Source organism: Phaseolus vulgaris, chromosome 5 (genome assembly GCF_000499845.2).
Source record: "Phaseolus vulgaris cultivar G19833 chromosome 5, P. vulgaris v2.0, whole genome shotgun sequence".
Lineage (NCBI taxonomy): Eukaryota > Viridiplantae > Streptophyta > Magnoliopsida > Fabales > Fabaceae > Phaseolus > Phaseolus vulgaris.
In genome coordinates, this window is record NC_023755.2 from 27,352,650 (window position 1) to 27,374,884 (window position 22,235).

Below are 22,235 nucleotides of genomic sequence, written 5' to 3' on the forward strand. Positions count from 1 at the left end.
AGACCTCATCCATCAATACTGGCGTCGATGTCCTCCGCCTCAAGAGAGGTGATGCAACTCACCTTTCTTTCAGCAAAGAACACGACGACAAGGTGTCCGTTCGCCCTTGCCCTCCCAGAGAACCCATTTGCACTGACAACCAGGGAAGCGACGACGAACCCTTTTGCTTTGTCTACGCCACAATGTACAAAAAGGTCAAGCTTCGCTTCCCCTTCACTCGCTTTGAGAGGGAGCTTCTGACGGAGCTTGACATAGCCCCCGCCCAGCTTCATCCCAACAGTTGGGCGTTCGTCAAGGCGTACCAAATCATTTGTGTGCACTTGGGGCATCCGACTTCGGTGGATGTTTTCCTTTACATGTTCGAGGCCAAGAACCCAGGTGATCGCCTATGGGTCAGCCTCAATGGGGTTGCTGGGAGGTCCATCCTCTCCATCTTCCAGCAATCCTAATAGTACCATCAGTTTTATTGGTTGGAATAATCCTGAGGGTACCATCAGTGTTATTGGTGGGAATAATATTGATGGTACCATCAGTTTTATTGGTGGGAAAAATACTGATTGTACCATCAGTGTTATTTGTGGCAATAATACTGACGGTACCATCAATTTTATTGGTGGCAATAATACTGATGGTACCATCACTGTTATTTGCGGCAATAATACTGATGGTACCATCACTGTTATTGGTGGGAATAATACTGATGGTACCATCAGTGTTATTGGAGGGAATAATATTGATGATACCATCAATGTTTTTTGTGGGAATAATACATATGGTACCATCAGTATTATTGGTGGGAATAATACTGATGGTACCATCAGTATTATTGGAGGGAATAATACTGATGATATCATCAGTGTTATTGGTGGGATTAATATTGATTGTCCCATAAGTGTTATTGGCGGGAATAATCCTGATGGTACCATAAGAGTTATTGGTGGCAATAATCCTGATGGTACCATCAGTGATATTGGTGGGAATAATATTGATGGTACCATCAGTGTTATTGGTGACAATAATCCTGATGGTACATCAAGTGTTATTGGTGGCAATAATGCTGATGGTACCACCAGCGTTATTAATGCCAATAATACTGATGGTACCATTAGAGTTATTGTTGGGAATAAAGAGAAGAGAAAGGTGGCCTCAAGGCCATAGTAATAACGCCAGTGGAGAGCAATCTGACTCGTGAAGTGCCCATGCCGCCCCAAAGACGCCCTTGGGATAGTTACGACTCATGAGAAGGGTCACGCCCAGGGGCAGCCAGGTGCAGGGTACGAGAGGAAGGTAGATACGCTCTCAAAGTGAGTGACTAGAGGTTTGGGGGCATGAGTTGACGCCCAAAAAGTCACCCCTTGCGCAGATGCACTCCCAGGTAGGAGGACTCACATGAGGAAATACCCCCAAGTGGGGTCACGGTGCTGTGAGGCCCTCCATGTGCAATAGCAGCCAAGTCAGAATAGAAACGTCAATTTGTCAGGTACAAGGTAATTAAAGCTATCTAATAAAGTTTACGTTTCGAGCGTTTAAGGTACTATAAATGCTCCAAGCGGTTTAAACGTCTTAAAGGCGCTGAACGTTTTATAATTAAATGCGCTTTAAGACGCTTTAAATGCTAGAGTAGTTTAAATAGCGCCTTGAATGTTGGAAACGAAGTTGGAACTTTTGGCAGACTTTCCCAGAACACACTCTAGTTGCTTGCTCGAGTCTTGAGGCTACGCACAAGGGACTAGGGAGAGAGGTTGTTTGCCAGAGGAGAAAATAGACACTAGACACAGTTTCTTTTGACCACCTTCAGAGTGTTATCCACGGTGCTTCGATACGGAGGTGTAAAGTTTTGGTGTTTCTTGCTAGCTGACTTGAGCGTCGGAGTGCAAACGGCCGCTAGGGCGCCCTTTTGTCCTTCTTTGCAGGAATCAACAGGTAACCAGTGGGAAGGAGTCCCTAGCTGACGGGTGAGGTTGCGCACAAAGACGTCCCAGGTCAATCGGCCGGAACATTTGGCGCCCACCGTGGGGCCGATTTAAAACATCAGTCCCATCACAAGCAACGAAGATTTATCAGAGCCACCATAACGTTGGCAGAAGTTGGAGGAAACAGTGAAGAATGAGGGCCACCACTAGACAAGGTACCGCACGCGTGGCGAGTGAGGAAATGTCCATGCAGCAGGTCATGGAAATGATGCAGGGGCTGCAAGATGAGATGGCGGAGTCGAGGATGGAACAAAAGCGCATACAGGCGGACCTCGCAGACTCGCGCGCGAGAAACGAAGAGCTCCATCGTGTGAATGAAGAGTTGCGCCGGGGTTTGAACAATAACCAAGGGCAACGTGAACAAGATGAGACCGAGCGTCTCACCCCACCAAGGAAGTTTTCCACACCCTTCTCGCAGGAGATCCTGGATGCGGTAATCCCCAACACGTTCGCAGGACCCAAGGTGATTTTCACCGGGATGGAGGACCCCGAGGCGCATCTCACTGCATTCCACACGCAGATGGTGTTGGTAGGCGGCTCCGATGCCGCGAGATGCAAGCTCTTTATGAGCACGTTGATGGGGATGGCAATGGATTGGTTCATCAGCCTTCCAAACGGTCATATCACCTCCTTTTGGCAGTTGTCGCAGCTGTTTAGGGAGCAATACTTGGCGAACAAGGCTCCACCGCCAGTTTCCTACGACCTGTTTGATGTAAAACAGTATCAAGGGGAGACCTTAAAGGAATACATCAACCGTTTCGGGGCCCAAGTAGTAAAGGTTGGTACTTCAGAGGAGCCCATGATCGTGTACGCATTCAGAAAAGGCGTATGCCTCGGCCCTTTTTGCGAATCCATTATTTGCAATCTCCCTAGGACCTTCGCTGAAATACGGCGTCGGGCGGTGGAACATATCGCCTCTGAAGGAGAGGTGTGTGAGAAGCGCACCAGCGTCGTACCCTCACGCCCGAGAACGCAGACGCGGGCTCAACCCGTTAGGGTCAACGAGACCACGACGGGGAGAAAGAAGCCAGAGGGGAGACGCCCCTATGAGACCAGAAAACCCCCGCCCCGGGGTCCAGCAGGAGGGGATCGCCCGGCCGGAGAAAGGGCAAGGCCGGCGAGGTACAACTTTGTGGTGGAGTTGAAGGACCTGATTGCCGTGCCCAATATAGCTAAAAGCTTGAGGCGACCGGCGAAGACTGACAAGGTGTTAGGGCCTCGAAAGGACTCTTGGTGCGAGTTCCACGAAGCTTTCGGTCATCACATCGATAACTTCCTGTCGCTGGGTTACCAGCTAGATGCGTTGGTGAGAAGCGGGTTTCTGAAGGATTATGTCGCAGAGCCCGCCACGACCGCGACCCTGCCAGCGCCAGCGACGGAGCAAGCGCACGAGATGCCTGTCCTTGGCGAAGTCCATACCATTGCTGGTGGCTTTTCCGGTGGAGGACCCACCGCCTCCCAGCGAAAGAAGTACGCGAGGGGGGTCAACTCAATTGAAGAAAGAATCTCAGGTGATCCGTGGGAGTCGGACCTCGTGTGCACGAGGGCAGATCTGCAAGATGTTGTGCCGCACGACAACGACCCCGTGGTCATTTCAGTCGTCACGGCGGGCAGAAAGGTGCACAGGGTTCTTGTCGACCAAGGAAGCTCTGCAGATGTCATGTTCTGGTCGACATTCAACAAGTTGCGGTTGTCTCCCGACCTTTTGAGACCCTACACAGGGTGCTTATATGGGTTTACAGATAACCAGGTGGAAGTCCGAGGCTACTTGGAGTTGAGGACAACGGTCATAGATGGAGAGGCCTCGCGTACCGAAAGCATCCGGTACTTGGTCGTAAACGCCAATTCCGCCTACAACATCTTGTTGGGCAGACCGGCGTTGAATAGGCTGAACGTAGTAGCCTCCACGTGCCATATGAAGATGAAGCTGTCGGATCTCAGCGGCAAGGTGATTGTCATTAAATCGGATCAGGAGGAAGCACGGAAATGTTATGAGAATAGCCTGAAAACGAAGAGAGGCGTGTTTATAGTGTTCGAGCTAACGTGGTGGAGAGGCAGATTGGCGGCAAAACATTCAAGCTGGGGCGTTTGTTGATCCAAGAAGAGCAGGATGAGGTGGCAGAGGTCATTGCGCGCCATTTAGACGCTTTCGCATGGTCCGCCTCAGATATGTCGGGCATCGACCCTGACTTTCTATGCCATCACCTTAGCATGGACGCCACGGTCTGCCCCGTGCGACAAAGAAGGAGAAAGTTTAATGAAGAGAGGCGACTCGTGATAAGAGAAGAGACGCAGAAGCTGCTGAGTGCTGGTCACATCAGGGAGATTCAATACCCTGAGTGGCTGGCCAACGTCATCCTGGTGAAGAAGGCGAATGGGAAGTGGAGGATGTGCGTGGACTTCACCGACTTGAATAAAGCGTGCCCGAAGGACTCGTACCCACTACCCAGCATCGACGCGCTTGTGGACAGTGCCTCCGGTTGCAAGATACTTAGCTTTTTGGATGCATTCTCGGGATACAACCAGATCAAAATGCACCCGAGAGACGAGAGTAAAACTGCGTTCATGACAGAGACTAGCAGTTACTGTTACAAGGTGATGCCTTTTGGGCTAAAAAACGCAGGCGCCACCTACCAAATGCTGATGGACAAGGTCCTAGCGCCCATGTTAGGGAGGAATGTGTACGCCTACGTGGATGATATGGTAGTGGCGTCGAAGGATAGGATACGGCACGTGGCGGACCTAGAGGAGTTGTTTGTCACCATATCCAAGTACCGCCTCAAGCTGAACCCCGAGAAGTGTGTCTTCGGGGTGGAGGCCGGTAAGTTCCTAAGTTTCATGCTCACGGAGAGGGGAATAGAGGCGAACCCCGATAAATGCGCAGCAATCATCGCCATGCGAAGTCCGACATCAGTAAAGGAAGTGCAGCAGCTGACGGGGCGAATGGCGGCACTATCAAGGTTTGTTTCTGCCGGAGGAGAGAAGGGGCACCCGTATTTCCAGTGCCTTAAAAGAAATAGTCGCTTTGCATGGACTAACGAATGCGAAGCGGCTTTCATCAAGTTGAAAGAGTATTTGGCGACGCCACCGATCCTTTGCAAACCAGTAACGGGCGTGCCCCTCCGGCTATACTTCGCGATAACAGAGCGAGCAATTAGTTTTGTGCTGGTCCAGGAACAGGACCAAGTTCAAAAGCCCATATATTTCGTCAGCAAGGATTTACAAGGCCCGGAGACTAGATACCAGGCGCTGGAGAAGGCAACGTTGGCTGTGGTATTTTCGGCCAGGAGGCTCCGCCATTACTTCCACAACTTTACAGTGGTGGTGATGACGAACCTCCCTATACAAAAGGTATTGCAGAAACCTGACGTAGCGGGAAGGATGGTGCGCTGGGCGGTGGAGTTGTCAGAGTTTGATATCCAGTATGAGCCTAGAGGATCCATCAAAGGGCAGGTATATGCAGATTTTGTGGCAGAACTCTCGCTCGGGGGCGAACAAGAGGTGGAGGCGGCCTCGCAGTGGTTGCTCTCGGTCGACGGCTCTTCCAACCAGCAAGGAAGTGGTGCGGGGATAGTCTTGGAGGGACCCAATGGTGTGCTGATTGAGCAAGCTCTGCGCTTCGGCTTTAGGGCAAGTAATAATCAGGCTGAGTACAAAGCTCTGATTGCAAGGATGCTCCTGGCTAAGGAGATGGGCGCGCAGAACCTCTTGGTGAAAAGCGATTCCCAGCTGATTATGGGACAAGTATCGGGCGAGTTCCAAGCAAAAGACCCACAGATGGCGGCGTATTTGAAATACGTCCAATTGCTGAAGGGAGCGTTTAGCGCTCTTGAGCTAATACATGTCCCACGAGAACAAAATGCCAGAGTTGACCTGCTGGCCAAGCTGGCCAACTCAGGCAAGGGGGGCAGGCAGAGGACAGTAATCCAAGAGACGCTCAAAGCCCCGAGGAAATTCGTGGAGGACAACAGGGTGAATGTCCTCCATGTTAGTACAGCGAGAGGGAGGCCAAGGAGTCATCGTTCTTTGACTCAAGATACGGTGAAGACGCCCCATATTAGCACATACGCGGACACGCCCGAACGAGGAAGGCACGCGCAGATATGTTCTTTAGCCGAAGGATATACCTGGATGACGCCATACAGACGGTATTTGGCAGATGGGGTTCTCCCAGCGGAACCTGAAGAGGGCAAGAAGGTTAAGAGGAATGCCGCAAGATACACCCTGGTGGATGGAGTATTGTTCAGGCACGGGTTCACCCACCCTATCCTAACATGCGTAAGCGGCGACAAGTGCACCAGAATAATGGCGGAGCTCCACGAAGGCATTTGTGGGAGTCACGTAGGGGGAAGGTCCTTAGCCTCTAAGGTGGTACGCGCAGGTTTCTACCGGCCAACAGTATAAGAGGATTGCGTGCGGCACGCCCAGCGTTGCAAGCAATGTCAAAAACACGCTGACTGGAACAAGGCGCCGCCAGAAGAGCTGCGATCCATATACAGCCCGTGGCCTTTCCATACGTGGGGGATCGACATCCTAGGTCCATTCCCATTGGCGATAAGGCAGATGAAGTATTTGATTGTTGCCATTGAATACTTCACCAAGTCGATAGAGGCGGAGCCCGTGGCCCAGATTACTGCGCACAAGGTGCAGCACTTTGTTTGAAAGAACATTGTGTGTCGCTTTGGCGTGCCTAAGCGGCTAGTATCCGACAATGGAACCCAGTTCGCCAGTCAACAGTTGAGAAACCTGTGCGCAGAGGTAGGCATCAAGCAAGTGTTCGAATCAGTCGAACACCCCAGACTAACGGGCAGGTAGAGTCAACAAATAGAGTTTTGCTGAGGGGACTAAAGAGAAGGCTAGAAAAAGCTAAAGGAGCGTGGGCGGAGGAAGTGCCAAGGATTGTATGGGCATACCACACCACGCCCCAATCTTCCACCATGGAGACGCCTTTCAGCTTAGTATATGGGTCGGATGCGATGATCCCGGTTGAGATTCACGAAAGCTCGCCACGTTTCCAAAATTTCGTGGCTGAAGAATCCAACGAAGAAAGGTGGGTGAATCTGGACCTACTGGACGAAGCCAGGGAGGAAGCAAGAATAAAGGCCAAAGCAGTAAAGAGAAGAGTAGAGCGACAATATAGCTCAAAGGTGAAGCCACGACAGTTTCAGGTTGGCGACTTAGTTATGTGGAAGGCTCACCCATATGACCTAGAAAATAAATTGTCTCTCAAGTGGACCGGACGCTTTAGAATCACCGAAGCTAAGGGGAACGGTTCGTACAACTTAGAGACTTTGGAAGGGGGTCCCATTCCGCGCAGCTGGAATGCGGCCAATTTGAAGTTTTATTTTAGTTGAATTATGTAAGTGAGCAGCCATGTAACAACCTTATTATAGGGGACACTCTTTTTCCCTCTCGGGGGTTTTTTAACGAGGTCACCCAAATAAAAAGAAAAAGAAGTTCAAGAAAAACCTTGCCTCAGTTTTTTATCTTCTTCCCACTTAAAGTACAAGACCAAGGGGTAAAGAGATAAAAGGCAAAGACTCGAAGTGGCGACAGGCGTCGCCAAACATACACGTCGCCAGGAAAGGGGCGTCACCAGACGCAGGCGTCGCCAAGAAACATAACGGAGGAAACGTACACAGTATGTTAAAAAGAAGCGAATGTAGACGAAGGTGTGCAAAAATGAAGCGGCGTTACAGAAATCAAAACATGGCACCAGAGAGTTAAGGTTACAAATAGAGTTCGAGATAAAGGTGAATGAGACAAACATATACATTCCCTATGCTCATACGAAAAGTGCAAACAGACCACTTTTCAGTGGCCTCCGGAGTCTGGATGGGAGGAGGACGAAGCTCCGTTCTCATCCCTCAGCGCCTGGGTAAGCTGCAACCTCTGTTGCCAGTTTATCTTCGAACTTGCACCAAAGAAAACAAACATGGTAAAGACACCACAAGACAGGACATGCAAAGATCTAGTGAAGATGAAGAGCGGGAGGTTCTAAGGTAATCTCTCACACATATATACTTCTCCAAGGCTTCGGCGTTGTACTCCAAGCTAATCAAAGCGGCAGCGTCGAAGCCTCCCGCCTCAGCCAAGATCCGGCATGCCACCTGGTCGTTCAAGGGTAGCCTCTTGAAAGGTTTGGACTTCAAGGCTCTCGTCTCCCTTACCCAGTACAGTGGAAAACCATCCAGGGCGGAAGGCACGAGATCGGAACAGCAGACTTTGAAAAATCTACCCTTCCACCCTGTGAAGGAGTTTTGGAAGGGAGTTAGGAGAACCCGGCCGGGAACGTTGCTGAGGGTCACCCAGAGGTTGTTCCTTTGCCTCTTCACCTCGAAGAAGTGAAGAAAGATGTCAACCGAGGGAGCGCACCCCAGAAAGCCAAAGAGTATGTCAAAGGCTTTGACGAAAGCCCAGCTATTAGGGTACAACTGGGCTGGCGCAGCGTTCATCTCAGTCAGTAGTTCCCTCTCAAACCTGGAGAAGGGCAGGCGCACGCCGATGCTTTTGAAGACCACCTGATAGAAGTAGAAGAAGGGGACCCCGTCGTTGGCCCGTTCGTCTCCGCACACCAGCTCCCCTAAGGTGCAAGGGAGCACGGTGATATCATCATCATGCCTCTTCGCGAAGGCACGATGATCGTAAGAGCATGGATCCCCCTTGTGTTCCCTTACGACCCTGGGGGAGAGTAAGCTGGAGCATTCGTCGAGGAGCTCGCGCGAGGCCCATGCATAAAGGTCCTTGGGGTTAACCTTAGGGGGAGGAGCATGAGAAGACATGTTGGCGCAAAGTATCAGCAAAGGAGCTGGGAGATCGAAGGAGAATAACGCGCTAGGAGTGCGGGAGGAAAATCACCAACTAGAAAGAATGCAGAAGGAACTCTTTGTGTAGCGGTGCAAGGAGGGTGCGAAAACACAGAGATGATGGACGCATGTACATGATTTCGAGGAACAATTACAGTTGGAGCGCCAAGTGACGCAAATGGGGGCACCGTGCGATCGAGCCACGTGTCAGAGGATGGGAGGATGATCCTGGAGTCACTGGTTAACATTCAGAAAACGTCGCGTCGACAGAATGCCCAAGGGTACGATGCGCCGCCGAGAATGGGAGCATCTTGTCAAAAGCTCAGAAAATGTCAGGATCAAGTCAGGTGAGGGAACGTCCCATCAGCCATACGGGAAATGCCACGTGGATGGCGCGGGCGAGACCTTGAGCTCTCCGCTACCCCCAGGCGTTGACCAGAGTCGAAGTCAAAGTCGACGCCAAGGTCAAAGTCAACAGGTTGATCGCACCAGGCATCGCTAAGACGTTGAAGGCGCCGCCAGTAGAAGACGCCGAAGGCGTCGCCAGCATGAGACGCCGAGGGCGTCGCCAGTGTAAGTTATCAGCGGCGTCGCCTCCCCGATACCCACAGGTAGGAAAGACTGTGGAGGGAGACGAGATCGAAGAAGTCAAAACTAGTCTCCAGAGGCGTCGCCTCCCCGATACCCATAGGTAGGAAAGACTGTGGAGGGAGAGGAAATCGCCAGAGGCCGAGTGAACCGCCGGCAGGGTCGCTCCCCGATACCCATGGGAAGGAAAGACCATGGAGGGAACGACCCCATGGGGGGCTTCGAGCCTTCCCTGTGCTTGGCGTTTCTAGACACCCTGAGGGCGATACGGTGCTGCTGTAGCAGACCTCTCCTCAGGCGTGGGCGCCAAGCACCAAGAATTAAGGGACAGATCGCCTTGATGCTTAAGACACTCCATGGACGATATGGCGCTGATTAGACAGGCCTCTCCATGGGCGTGGGCATTGAAGCGCGACCTTGTCCCAAGTGTTTGAGACACAGAGCAGGTCTCGACCTTTGCGTTTGCAGCGATGGTGGAGCGGCCAGCGCCTTCACAAGGCAGAGGCCTCATAGATACGAAGGCTGAGCAGGTTTGAGGTACACGTTAGAAGTGAGGCACCGGGTGCACAGGATTGCCCAACACAGCGAAAGAGACGGATAAAAATACAGGCAAAGCAATTGAAGCATACAAAAATGAAGAACGAATATGAGATTGTTATACAAAACCCATTACCCCAACAAAGGTGCAAATAGTTCAAAGATTTACAAGTTTATCATCGGATGGCAAGAGCGAATATAAAGCGCAAAAAGGTAAAGGTGGCGGCTGAAAGTTGGCGATTCAGTCATCCAACTCGAGGGGCACGACACGTCCGTCAACGACATGGTGGGTGGAATCGCAATTAGAAACGTTGATCCCCGGGTTCTCGCAGGCGGCCTGGGCCAAAGCCTCCTTGAATCCCTCCTCGAAGGTGCCGGCCATGTCATCGATGAGTGCCTTCTTGGCCTTCTCCAACTCCTCGATGGTAGAGTCCCCGGAAGCCACCTGCTTCTCCAGAGCCTCCTTCTCCACTCGGAGCCAGCTGACCTCGATCTGCAGTTTGTCATGGTTAACCTGGAGAAGGTTCAATGTCTTGGCCTGGGTAGCCATCTCCTCCTCCATCCACTCCAGTTTTTCAGCCTGCCCATAGCATTGATCCTCCAAGTCCTTCTGAAGCTCTTTGGAGGCTTCGGCCATGTCCTGGAGGTCCGTTATTTGAACCTGGAGAGAGATTTCTCGAACGTAGAAGTCAACCTGAAACTCCATCGCCTCACCCAGCTGCCTTTCAGCCTCCTCTTTGGCCTCTTGTGCCAACTTCAGAGAGGCTTGGTAGGCCTCATTTTGGCGTCCCAGAGCTTTCTTCTCCTCCTCCAGAGCGGCCACTCTTGCTTCCAGGGTCTGGAGGGCTTGTGCGTTTAAAGTTATGTTTCTAGCTTGGGCGCGCCAATCAAGGGCCACGGCCAAGATGGCTCCCAAGTAGAAGGGCATTCCTTCTTTCCTGTCGGAGCCTTCTGGCATTAATCTCCCGTTGAAGCCTCTCATCAGATGCATGATGGGAGGAGGAATGGCAATAAGATCGGGGGCGGCAGAAATGGAGGCAGGATCAGCGGAGACCTCTGCTGGTGGTGGAGGCGGAGCAGACTCGGCCCCTTCACCTTTTTCCTCTTGGACTATTGTGGGAGGGGGAGAGGTAGCACTAGGGGGGTTGTCCCTGAAGGAATCCCCTCCCTGGGGTGATGCTGCTGGTAGGGTAGGAACCCTCGCAGCCTTTCTCCTCTTGAAGGATACCCCACCATCAGAGTCCTCATCATCGGAGAGAATCTCCAACACCCTCTTCCCTTTGTCCCGGGGGGCTGGAGCAGGTGATGAGGCCACAGCCAGTGGGACTGCGGCGATGGGTGGAGGTGAGCTGGGTGTTTGAAGTGTTTGGGGGCTACATGGGGGTGGTGAAGATGGGCCTAGTGGAGTTTCGGTGGTGGTTGGTGTTGGTGAGGGTGAGGATAGTGGGAGGCTTGGATCAGCAGCGGGGGCGGAGGAGGCGCCAGCCTTGGTGGCACGAGCAGCCTTCAGTGCTTTCACCAAGACCATCCTCTTAGAAGAATCCATCACCGACCCTACATTCAAACAAACCAAAGAACAGAAGTTAAGGCCGCACCAGACCAAACACAAGGCGTCGGTTACACACAGATCACAGAATGCCAATCCCACCGCCAATGCAGTTATATAAATCCATAAAGCACGCAGATAAATAAAACATAAAGACACTTAGCAATGAGGGAAACAGCTGGAGGAGGCCAACAGAACAAGCCTGATGCATTAAAACACAGATAAGAAAGGGCAACAAGAAACGAGCCTCCCTACCAAAATAGGTGGACAGGGTGTGTGCGTTGTATTCGCACGCTATGAGCTTCAGCGTGTCGAAAACGATCCCCAGGGCAGCCAAGGCCTTGCATACCCCCCTATGAGCAGAGGACAGCTCATCCAGGGCCTTAGGCTTGAGCAGCTTGGGATGCGTTGTCCAATATAGTGGGAAGCCATCCAAGGCTGTGGGGTCCTGTTTGGCGCAGCACACCCTGAAGAATTTTCCTTTCTAGCCTTTATACGAGTTCTGGAATAGGGAAAGGAGGATCCTGCCAGCGATCCCGGAAAAGCTCACCTAGAGGCTTTTCCCTTGCTTCTTCACCTCGAAGAAATGTAGAAAGATGTCCACAGAAGGGAGAACGCCTAGATATCCACAAAGAATTTGAAAGGCCCGAACAAAGGCCCAACTATTGGGATGTAGCTGGGCAGGGGCCGTGTTAATCTCCGTGAGGAGTTCCCTCTCGAAGGGTGTGAATGGAAGGCGTACACCAACGCGTTTGAATACAGTTTGATACATGAATTAAAAGGGGGCCCCACCCCTGGGTCTGTCATCCACACAAACAGGTTCCCCTGGCCTGCCGGGGCGGACGGAAATGTGGGCATCGTGGGTGCGGCATAAGGCATTGAAGTTGTATAAATGGGGGTCACCTCGATGGTTCTCCAAATCCTGAAAGTTGTACCATCAGTGTTATTGGTGGCAATAATCCTGATGGTACCATCAGTGTTATTGGTGGATATAATCCTGATGGTACCATCAGGGTTATTGGTGGCAATAATCCTGATGGTTCCATTAGTGTTATTACATCAAAATGTTTAAAATTTTATTTTATTTTATAAATTAAAAATATATTAATATACAAAAAAATTATATTATTATATTAATTAAATCACTTATAATTTTATTTTATTTTTAATTTAATTCACCACTTATAAATAACTCAAATATTCTTTTAATTTGGTAACTCAGCCATTAGTAACTTGACAAAATTAACTTTTTTGATAGAACTAATACTAGAATGACTTCTTCCCTCCACAACCACTTTTCACCAACTCTTATAAATACTCATAGTTTACGTTCATGTACAAATAAAAATATATAATTTTCACTAGGTAACAAGGTAACAGTGTCCACTTTCTATAATAAAATTTTGTATTAAAAGAATAAAAATCAATGTACAAAGCATTATAAGAAGGTAACAGAGCAAGCAACCCAGATTCACATGCATGACAACTTTGTATTATAAGAGACTAGGTCAGCAGCAAGATAAGCATGGAATTGTCGACAACTCTCTACATTTAAATATTTACTATAATACCAATAATTTAAAATTTAGTAATAATACAAAAGGTTTTATATTATAGATACATTAATTAAATTCTACAAATGTTGTAATTAATATATTAAAAGTAGTAAGAATACATTAATATCTTTAATGTATTGTATTTCAAAATTTAACAAACATGAAAAGTAGTAAGAGCGCTTTTAATTATATATCTTAATTTTTTTTATAGGAACAACTCTTCATGGCGTAAAAATAAGTTTAGTATCTTCTATAACAATATTTTATTATTTTTATAAAACATAATATTTTAATTTAAAGCAAAAAATTTAAATGAAAATATGAAAATTTAAGTTAAATATGAAATAAATTTATATATGGATTATTTAAATAGGACATTGTGAGAGTAACTTAATTTATTTTAATATGAGATAGAATATATTTATTAAGTTGTAGATTTCTTTTTCAAGAACAATAAATTATCATACCTTAAACTTTAGTTGATTATTTCTTTATCTTATCACGTTTACACCGATACACGTCATATCAACTCTTCTAACTAACCAAATCATGTCATATAAATGACAATACTTTGTTTTCATCCTTACATAGATACTTTGTCCCCAAAATAATCACAACAAAGTTATAACCTGTTCCTTATGTCATTAATCTGATCTGGAATCTTACATACAATATTGCATTTTATAAGATTTAGCATTAAAGTAAAAGACAATTATTTCTAATAAAGATAATTAATACTTAATTTAAATCTTTTTAAAAGATAATTTTTTAAACTCTCATTTCTAATCAATTATAGAGAGAATCACAAGAAATAGTAAATAATAAATTAGAAAAAATGAAATCAGATAAAAAATAAATAAAACAGCGATACAAATAGAATCTCCCAATTTTGTTGAGTGCCCATTGGGAAAGAAGATAAAAATTGAAAGAAACATTGAGATGATAATGTAAAATAATAATAATAATAATTACTCTTTTGTTATATATTCTTACTTTTTACTTCATCTTTAATTAGTTCATTTATATATATATATATATATATATATATATATATTTTGTAGTGTAAAATTAAAATTAAATGAAATATAATATTTTACTAAACTAAAATTTTTATTATAACTTTTAGTTTTTTTTAAATAAAACTTAAAAGGTACTTAAAAAGGACATTTTTTCTGTTATTTTTAATATTCTTGGTGGAAAAAAATGTGTAGGAGACAATGTGCAGACTTGTGTTCCACGTGTTATGACTTGTTAGTGTCGAACTGTCCCACTGTGATGTGACAGTAATCTGACCAACCCATTATAGTCTTTCATGACCTAAAACTGCTTTGCACTTCTTTTTTATTTATTTATTTATAAGTACATTAAAGTTATAATTACCTTTAGCTTAATGATTTCTTATATTTTTTTAATTTAAAAATAATTATTATATTTATTTGTATTTATACTTATATTAAAAAGAAGAAAATAATAAGTTATATATTTTGTAATTATCTATTTGTTTCATATTTAAAATAATGTTATTTTCAAAAATATAATTTTTTATGATTTTATAAGATAAATTAAAATTTAGTATCAGTATAATTTTTATGATATATTAGATATATAATAATTAAACTATTAAATTTCCTTTATAAAAAAATTGTTTACCTTTTAATTTTGATTTTTTTTATTTAATTTTAGTAAATATCTTTTTAAAACAAAATAAAGGAGGTTAATATTACTTTACTAAAAAATAAGGGATGCAATTTATTAAAAAATAAGATTGTGTACAATTTTAATCTCAAATTTTATCATCATTGTTAAATATTTTAAAAAATATAAAAAAATTGACATTTGATATCACACTAATTTTTAAATAAATTCATATCTGTCCATTGAAATATAAGAAAATTGTGACTTTAAAATAGTATTCCCACTATTTAAAGGTCAAGATAGATACTAAATTTAGTTATTTTGATAAATTTTCAGATATGTAGATCTTCTGATTTTTATACTTTTTGGAACTCAAATGTAAAAAAAAAAAAAAAACTAAAATAATGAACTCGTTGTTACACTGTATCTTTTAAATAACTCAGATTTTTATATTAATTCTCTTGTACATAATTATTCCTGTACATAATAAGATTTTAAATATAACAAACCTGTTATCCACTTTACCATATAACAAAATAAATAAATTCGATAATAATGTTTTTATTTAAACAACTACCTTTATTAAAAAAAATGATAAAGCAAATAAAAGTAAGCAACACTTTGAAATCATTATGTCATAGGTTTTATTAATATACCGGCATATTTGACTATAAATCTTATAATATTAAAAGAAGAAAAAAAAGCAAGAAAATGAAATATGTTTTAAATTAAAATTCATTTACAAAGTAAATTAATTTGTAAAACTAATCTATAGTAAACAACTATTGTAATATTAATGATTAAGAAAATAAAATATTAAAAATATACTATTAATTAATTACATATACTCAATAAAACATATATTTTTTAATAAATTTAAAAATCATATTTAAAATTATTAATAAATAAATAAATAAAAACAGTATACTTCAGCTTTGAATTAAATAGATGTTATGTAGAACTGAAAGACCAACCTCAATTTAAACCAAGGAAGATTTAAATTAATCTAAGCATACTATTAAAGTAGGATATGTTTGATATGTCTTTGCTAAGGTTGTTAATATTACTACTATTATTGTTTTTTTATTATTATTATTATCTACTCTACATCAAATGGTAAAAAGTGTAAATGCAGTGACCACGTGATTCCTCTCAACTTATATTATCATTAGCGTCTGCAGAGAGACGGGAAGACCATTCAACAAACATAAGGAAGGCAAAAAAAGTGTTGATTTTGTAATGGCCACCACTCTGCCCTCCAACTTCGACGACCTCCGCTCGCCGATGCTGCTGGCGGCGGCCAAGAAACCAGCGGCGGAGAAGCTCTGCATCGACGACATGCTGCAGAAGTACTGCGGTGAGTTCGGGCGGTGGCAGCTCAAACACTTCATCCTCACCAGCCTCGCCTGGGCGCTCGAGGCCTTCCACACCATGGTCATGATCTTCGCCGACCGCGAACCAGACTGGAGGTGCGTCCCCGGCGCCGACTGTAACAGCGGAGGGGATGGCGGCGTCTGCGGTCTTTCGCCGGAGGCGTGGGAGTGGGCCGGCGGCCGCCACGGCTCCACCGTATCGGAATGGAATCTGATTTGTGGTGATAAGTTCAAGGTTGGGTTGGTTCAGGCCGTGTTCTTCGCTGGATGCATGATTGGTTAGTTATCTTTCTCCTTCTAGATTCTTCATTTGGGCGTTATAATTCTTGTGATCTGCGTGATCTTGAAAGGTTAGGTGATCCATTTAAAAAATATTGATGGCAAAATTAATGCAATAGTAACCAAATTCAAGTACAAAAATGGCTTATTTCTAGAGGCGGGCATTTTAGAGGCAATTTTTATGAAGATGAAATATCTGTTGAATTTTTAAAATATTTCAAAATGTTAATTTTAGATTTGAAAATAACACGTGGCTTATATAAATGTAACAATAAAGTATATTAAATCTGTTTCAAGAATCAAAATTAACATTTCAAAATATATTGGGGAGTATCTAAGAATATGCTTTATCCTTTTGAAAACTACACAGAAAATAGCCAATGAAATAAAAAAACATCACAGTTTAGGCAACGTTGGAGGATGTGGATAAGGAAAATTGTGTATGGTGTTTTGTTTTGTTTTGTTAATTTACTGAAAAATGTATAAATTTTTAGACAGCGCTCGTGCTGTGACGTTTTGTCAGTAATCCCTTGCAACTTGTAGCTTTTGTCGTGGACGAGCTTTTGAACTTTTTTAATAAGAGTTTAGAATAAGGTGTGAATGGTTGACTAAGTTTGAGAATGGCATAGTTGATTTGGTTGTTTTTGGGACTTGTGGTTATTATTGTTTGGGTTTGGAAGGGGCATTTGTTAGAATAAGATAACAGTTACGTAAAGAATAAAACGAAAACAAGATGGAGTTGAAGAAGATGAATATTTGGAAAATATTTAAAAGTCAGTTAGGAATGACTTAAGCAGAGAAATTGAGTTGAGATTGAGATGAAGGAATAAAAAAAGTGTGAATGAGAAACGGACTGGGACACCTTTCTTCTTTGTCCTTTACCCACTTAGATGCATTGCATGCACTTTTATATTATTTTTCTAATTTATGGATTTTGGTAGATAACTCGTGTTTTTTTTAATATAAACCTCATTTCAAAGGACAAGTGGATGACAACTTTTAAGCTATTTCGTTGCCAAAACTAATTATTTTATACATCTTCCTTTTGTTTTCGTTCTTTTGTTTCTTCTTCACATGTCACTTTCGTTTTTTTTTATATCTTGTATTGTTTGCAAAAGTCATTTTTTAATGTACACATTTCTTTACACGTAATAAAAATTCAATAAAGCTATTGTTAGGCCATGTTATAAGTAGAAGAGTAGGCTCCATTGTATTGTGTGTCCATAAACGTCTACTAGTATTATTCCAAAAGAAAAGTTGTTCAATAAAAGTTAAAGATAATGTAGTTGTAGGGCTAGGCTGGAAATTAGTTTTTCATATTTTGTAGTTATATTAGATACTAAAAGAAATTAAAAATAGTATGTAAAGAGACTTAAAAAATATTAAAATGATAATATAGCTCATATTAAAAGTGTATAGACTAGAAACGTACATATGACCAGTTTTGAAGATGACATGAACATAGTAAAACCTGAACAATGTCAGGGATTTGGTTTTATTAACAACGGTTATGCCATGAATATGCCAACAAAAATATGCGTCTTCCTAGCTACATTATTTCTGTAATCAGTGTGTCATTATTTGAGATAAAACTCACATAAACAGTTTGTTCATTCAATTCAATTGTTTTAGTGTATTATAAGAAATGAAACTTCAATGTAAGCTATTAGTGGAATCTTCAACATTAGTTGGTAGTGAAATAAATAGTCCCACCAGGAGAGTTTGAGTTGATAAGTGTTATAAAGTAAAATAAAAACAGTTATTATTAATATCACTCAGGCACAACTTATTGAACCCAAATTAAATTTAAGGTATCAAATAAAAGAGTAACTCCCTTTTAAAAGAGGGTCCCTTAACAAAACTTATTATTAATAGAATGACAGTGAAGTAGTTGGTTTTTTAAAAAATATATTTTTTTCAAATTAAAATGTTTCTGTCTTTTTTAGATTCTTTAAGAGTTTTTACATTTTGAAGTATCTTTTATTTTGGATATAACTACTTTTTTTGCTTTTTAAAATAATTTGATAATATGAATATTTGAATTAACAAACTTACTTTTAAATGTTATTTTATAATATTATTAAATAATTGTATCCAAAATAAAGGTATCAAATTTGTTTTCTTTGATATACACACATAATTATTAGTGATATATTCACAATCAATATTATTTATATAACTATTTGATAACTACTTAGTTAATTATTTATCAAAATATTATTAGTTAATTTAAATGATACTATTATTATATTATTAGAAAAAAAAATTATCATTTGGTTGCATATATGAAAAAGGTTCTCAAATTCATTCTCTTTTCTTCGTTATGGATTTCATAACTTTCATTTACCAAACAAATCTAGACATTAGACATTATATTTGACACTTGATAATTAATTATATTAATATTTTAAATATTTTTCATTTTTATTTAAAATATTTTTATATTATTATATTATTATATTATTAAAATGAAACTACTAAATGATTTTTTTTAAAAGGGTGTTAATATTATAATTTTTGATGGAAGAAGAAAATGATTGTGTGAAACCATCATCGCCCATTTCTTATTTCACCTTGTTCATTAATGGCGGAAAAGAAAAAGATATTGACAGTGAATTTTCAGGTGCTGGAATTTTTGGCCACCTCTCAGACTCCTCTCTAGGAAGAAAAGGCTCTCTCACAGTGGTTTGCGCCCTTAACACTCTCTTTGGCTGCTTAACAGCACTGTCCCCTAACTACTGGATCTACGCCCTCCTCCGCCTCCTCACCGGCTTCAGCAGCGGCGGCGTTGGCCTCACTGCCTTCGTCCTCGCCACCGAACCGATTGGCCCGACGAAGCGCGGCACGGCGGGCATGTCCACCTTCTACTTCTTCTCTGGCGGCATTGCAGTTCTCTCTGGCATCGCTTACATCTTTCAATCATGGCGCTATCTCTACATAGCTTCCTCCATCCCCTCCTTCCTCTACATCATCCTTGTCCTACCCTTTATCTCCGAATCCCCAAGATGGTTCCTTGTTCGCGGGAAAGTATCCGAAGCCACGAAGCTCATGTCCACCATTGCTTCTTCCAACGGGAAGCACCTTCCCGATGGTGTTTTCCTCGCTCTCGACGATGAAGCATCGTCAACAAAAATCCAAGGTTCAGGTCATGACATAACACTGATGACATACAAAAACGAAAGCATGGAAAACAAAGACGCGCTGGTGGGATCCATCGTAGACGTCATTCGTTCTCCCATCACCCGTGTAAGGTTGTTCTTAGCGGTGGCTCTTAACTTCTTAGGCTCTGTTGTGTACTACGGGCTTAGTTTAAACGTCATGAATCTCGAAACCAACCTTTACCTGAATGTGATATTGAACTCCGTGGCGGAGATGCCGGCGTTTACAATAACGGCGGTGTTTTTGGACAGGTTTGGACGGAAGCCATTAACGGTGGCGACAATGTGGTTTAGCGGGTTGTTTTGTTTGATGGGGAGTTTGACTGGCAACATTGGGGTGTGGAAGGTGGTGAGAATGGTGTGTGGTGTTTTGGGGATATTTGGGATGGCGGGGACTTATAATTTGTTGTTTATTTATACGGCGGAGCTGTTTCCAACAGTGGTGAGGAACGCAGCGCTTGGATGCACCACGCAAGCTGCGCAAATGGGAGCAATATTGGCGCCGTTTGTGGTGGTTTTGGGTGGGTGGCTGCCGTTTGCGGCGTTTGCAGCATGTGGAATAGTGGGAGGAATGTTTGCGTTTTATCTTCCAGAGACGATGAATCAACCTCTGTACGATACATTCAATGGAATGGAAGCAGGACTTGCTTGATGGTAGCTGATCTCATTATACATGTTTAATTAGGTCTTATCATTTGGTCTATCTTGCTGCATGGAACCTTTACTGTAATTTCTATTTTCTTTTTGTTAAATTTTGTAGAGTGCAAAAGTAACACATTTCTATGGATTTGAGGATTAAAGAACACCAACCATGTCCACAAACAAACCCATATACTTTTCTTTCTCTTTTTTCGTGCAAAACTAAAAAAACTAGATGGAACTTATTAAAATGAAGTTTAACACTTCTACCGGACATACCTCAGACATGGGTATCAGAGATCGGCATCAGATATCGACATCGGACATCGGTGGTCTAGTTGCGATAATGAGCCACGTAAGCGAGGCCCAAAAATAGTATATGTTGAAATATGTTGAAACCTAGATGTCAGAAAGACCTAAATCACGGGAGGGTTCATGCATATGGTGTGTATAGCACGTTCAGGTCTAGCACAAGTAAGTGTACCCTGGAGGCACCAAGGTCCATGAGCATTAGGGTTTCCAAGGAATGTTGCATGCATGACACGTGAATAATTAGGGCGCCTATAGAACATATGGCCCCGCAACCCTGGTGCATGAGTTGGTACCCTAGTGGCCATACTATTAAGATTTTACACTCCAGAAGAGAAAATTCCTGTGCGACAGCTATGCTAAGATTGTGCGCCACGCAACAGGATGCCTCGCTAATAACCCTAATTCCACTTAAGGAAAGGTCCTCGTGGGACAGGGAAGTTAACCTAGATACAACCTATAGAAAAGGTGGTAAGAACCCTAGAAAAGGTATGCTGTTTCTAAGACTAAAACTATTTTACATACTTATTGTTTCTTAGTCCAGCACTGACTTGACCATCGGAGTGCAATTAACAGGTAGGGTCCCCTCTATATCAACAGAGCCACTCTCTGCCACCCAAAGGAGAGTGTGGAAACCACCAGAAGTAGGAGGAGCCACCATCCACCTTTGAAGTCAACGACGGCTAGGTCAACCGACGAGAACATTTGGTGCCCATCGTGAGGCCCGATAAAACTAGATCTCACTTACAATGGTGTTGAGAGCCATCTAGCAACATGAGGAATACGAGACAAGGTGCATCTGCACTAGAAGGAGGAGACAACGTCTCCATGCAACAACTCATGGAGACCATTCACGCCCTCCAGTAAGCAGTGGCGGCATCTAAAGCTGACCAGGACAGGATTCTACCTGAGGTTCAAGCCGAACAAGCAGCCAACCAGAACTGATTCCAAGATGATTTAGCTGCGTCGCGAGCAAACAATGAAGAACTGCGCAGGGCCAATAAAGAACTTCGTAGAGATTTACAAACGCATGGGGGAGCGTACGAGTGATGAGCGAACTCCGCCCATCCTAGTTAGGGCTCGCCCCATGCCCTTTTCCCATGCAATCATGGACACAGTGATACCAACCAACTTTATGGGTCCAAAAATCACCTTCACAGGTGTAGAAGACCCGAAGGCCCAAATCACGACCTTCCATACTGATGGAAGAGGCCCCAACACCAATCCATTGAAAGGCCCCAACACCAATCCATTGAAAGGCCACCAAAATGTCAAATTGAGGCAACCACTAGAGTTATGGTCAAAGAGAGGTCAAGAGGACGCATTCTACATGTCATAAACTCTAGTGTAGATTAGATTTTAATTTCTTGTCAAAATTAGATTAGGAATTTTATTTGTAATTTTTCCTTAGATGAAATTTGGCACCTAAAAACCAACTTTGGTTAAATTAGGATTTCTAAAACACCTAATTTTAACCAAGGCCGGTTATGTTTAACCAAGGCACATTTTCCACATATTTCATATTTAACATGTGCTAAATGTTTTCCATCACATGTTAAATATGCTACATGTGCTCCATGTGCTAAGTCTAAAAATGGGCGCCACTTTCAAAGTTCTTTTCATTTGAAATTCCCTCCAAATCTCTTTTCATATTCAGCCCACTCTTGCTATATATAGAGGAGCTTGGGTCATGTAAATTCAAGATTAATACATGAGTGAATTGCTGCCAAAATTGTGCCAATATCACTCTTTGCCCAAAACCTCCTAGGTTAGTCTTTTAATCTTCACAAATTCGCCCTTTCCAAGTAGAGTTGGCCTCACCACTCTCAAATCCTA

General features: G+C 43.2%; 4 protein-coding genes across 4 annotated transcripts; 3 read left to right on the forward strand and 1 right to left on the reverse strand.

The window, feature by feature from the left end:
• Positions 1-402: 402 nt before the first annotated feature.
• On the forward strand, positions 403-1,158 carry LOC137834229 (nucleoporin NUP100/NSP100-like). Its single transcript, XM_068642291.1, has one exon. The coding sequence runs from the start codon at positions 403-405 to the stop codon at positions 1,156-1,158; it is 756 nt and encodes a 251-aa protein (XP_068498392.1).
• A 996-nt stretch (positions 1,159-2,154) lies between these two features.
• On the forward strand, positions 2,155-3,751 carry LOC137834230 (uncharacterized). Its single transcript, XM_068642292.1, has 2 exons — positions 2,155-3,630; positions 3,716-3,751. The coding sequence occupies exons 1-2, from the start codon at positions 2,155-2,157 to the stop codon at positions 3,749-3,751; spliced, it is 1,512 nt and encodes a 503-aa protein (XP_068498393.1).
• A 6,394-nt stretch (positions 3,752-10,145) lies between these two features.
• Positions 10,146-11,450, reverse strand: LOC137834231 (uncharacterized). The gene has a single exon (XM_068642293.1). The coding sequence runs from the start codon at positions 11,448-11,450 to the stop codon at positions 10,146-10,148; it is 1,305 nt and encodes a 434-aa protein (XP_068498394.1).
• A 4,214-nt stretch (positions 11,451-15,664) lies between these two features.
• LOC137835357 (organic cation/carnitine transporter 4-like) lies at positions 15,665-20,260 on the forward strand. The gene is made up of 2 exons (XM_068643832.1): positions 15,665-16,292; positions 18,917-20,260. Exons 1-2 carry the CDS (start codon positions 15,881-15,883, stop codon positions 20,101-20,103), a joined length of 1,599 nt encoding a protein of 532 aa, XP_068499933.1. The 5' UTR covers positions 15,665-15,880; the 3' UTR covers positions 20,104-20,260.
• Positions 20,261-22,235: the final 1,975 nt, after the last annotated feature.

Coding starts and splice junctions, on each gene's coding strand:
- LOC137834229 (XM_068642291.1), top strand. CDS start 403: ATGGGGTTGCTGGGAGGTCCATCCTCTCCATCTTCCAGCAATCCTAAT.
- LOC137834230 (XM_068642292.1), top strand. CDS start 2,155: ATGTCCATGCAGCAGGTCATGGAAATGATGCAGGGGCTGCAAGATGAG. Junction 3,631..3,715: donor ACCAAGGAAGCTCTGCAGAT/GTCATGTTCTGG, acceptor ATGGGTTTACAG/ATAACCAGGTGGAAGTCCGA.
- LOC137834231 (XM_068642293.1), bottom strand. CDS start 11,450: ATGGATTCTTCTAAGAGGATGGTCTTGGTGAAAGCACTGAAGGCTGCT.
- LOC137835357 (XM_068643832.1), top strand. CDS start 15,881: ATGGCCACCACTCTGCCCTCCAACTTCGACGACCTCCGCTCGCCGATG. Junction 16,293..18,916: donor CTTCGCTGGATGCATGATTG/GTTAGTTATCTT, acceptor GTGAATTTTCAG/GTGCTGGAATTTTTGGCCAC.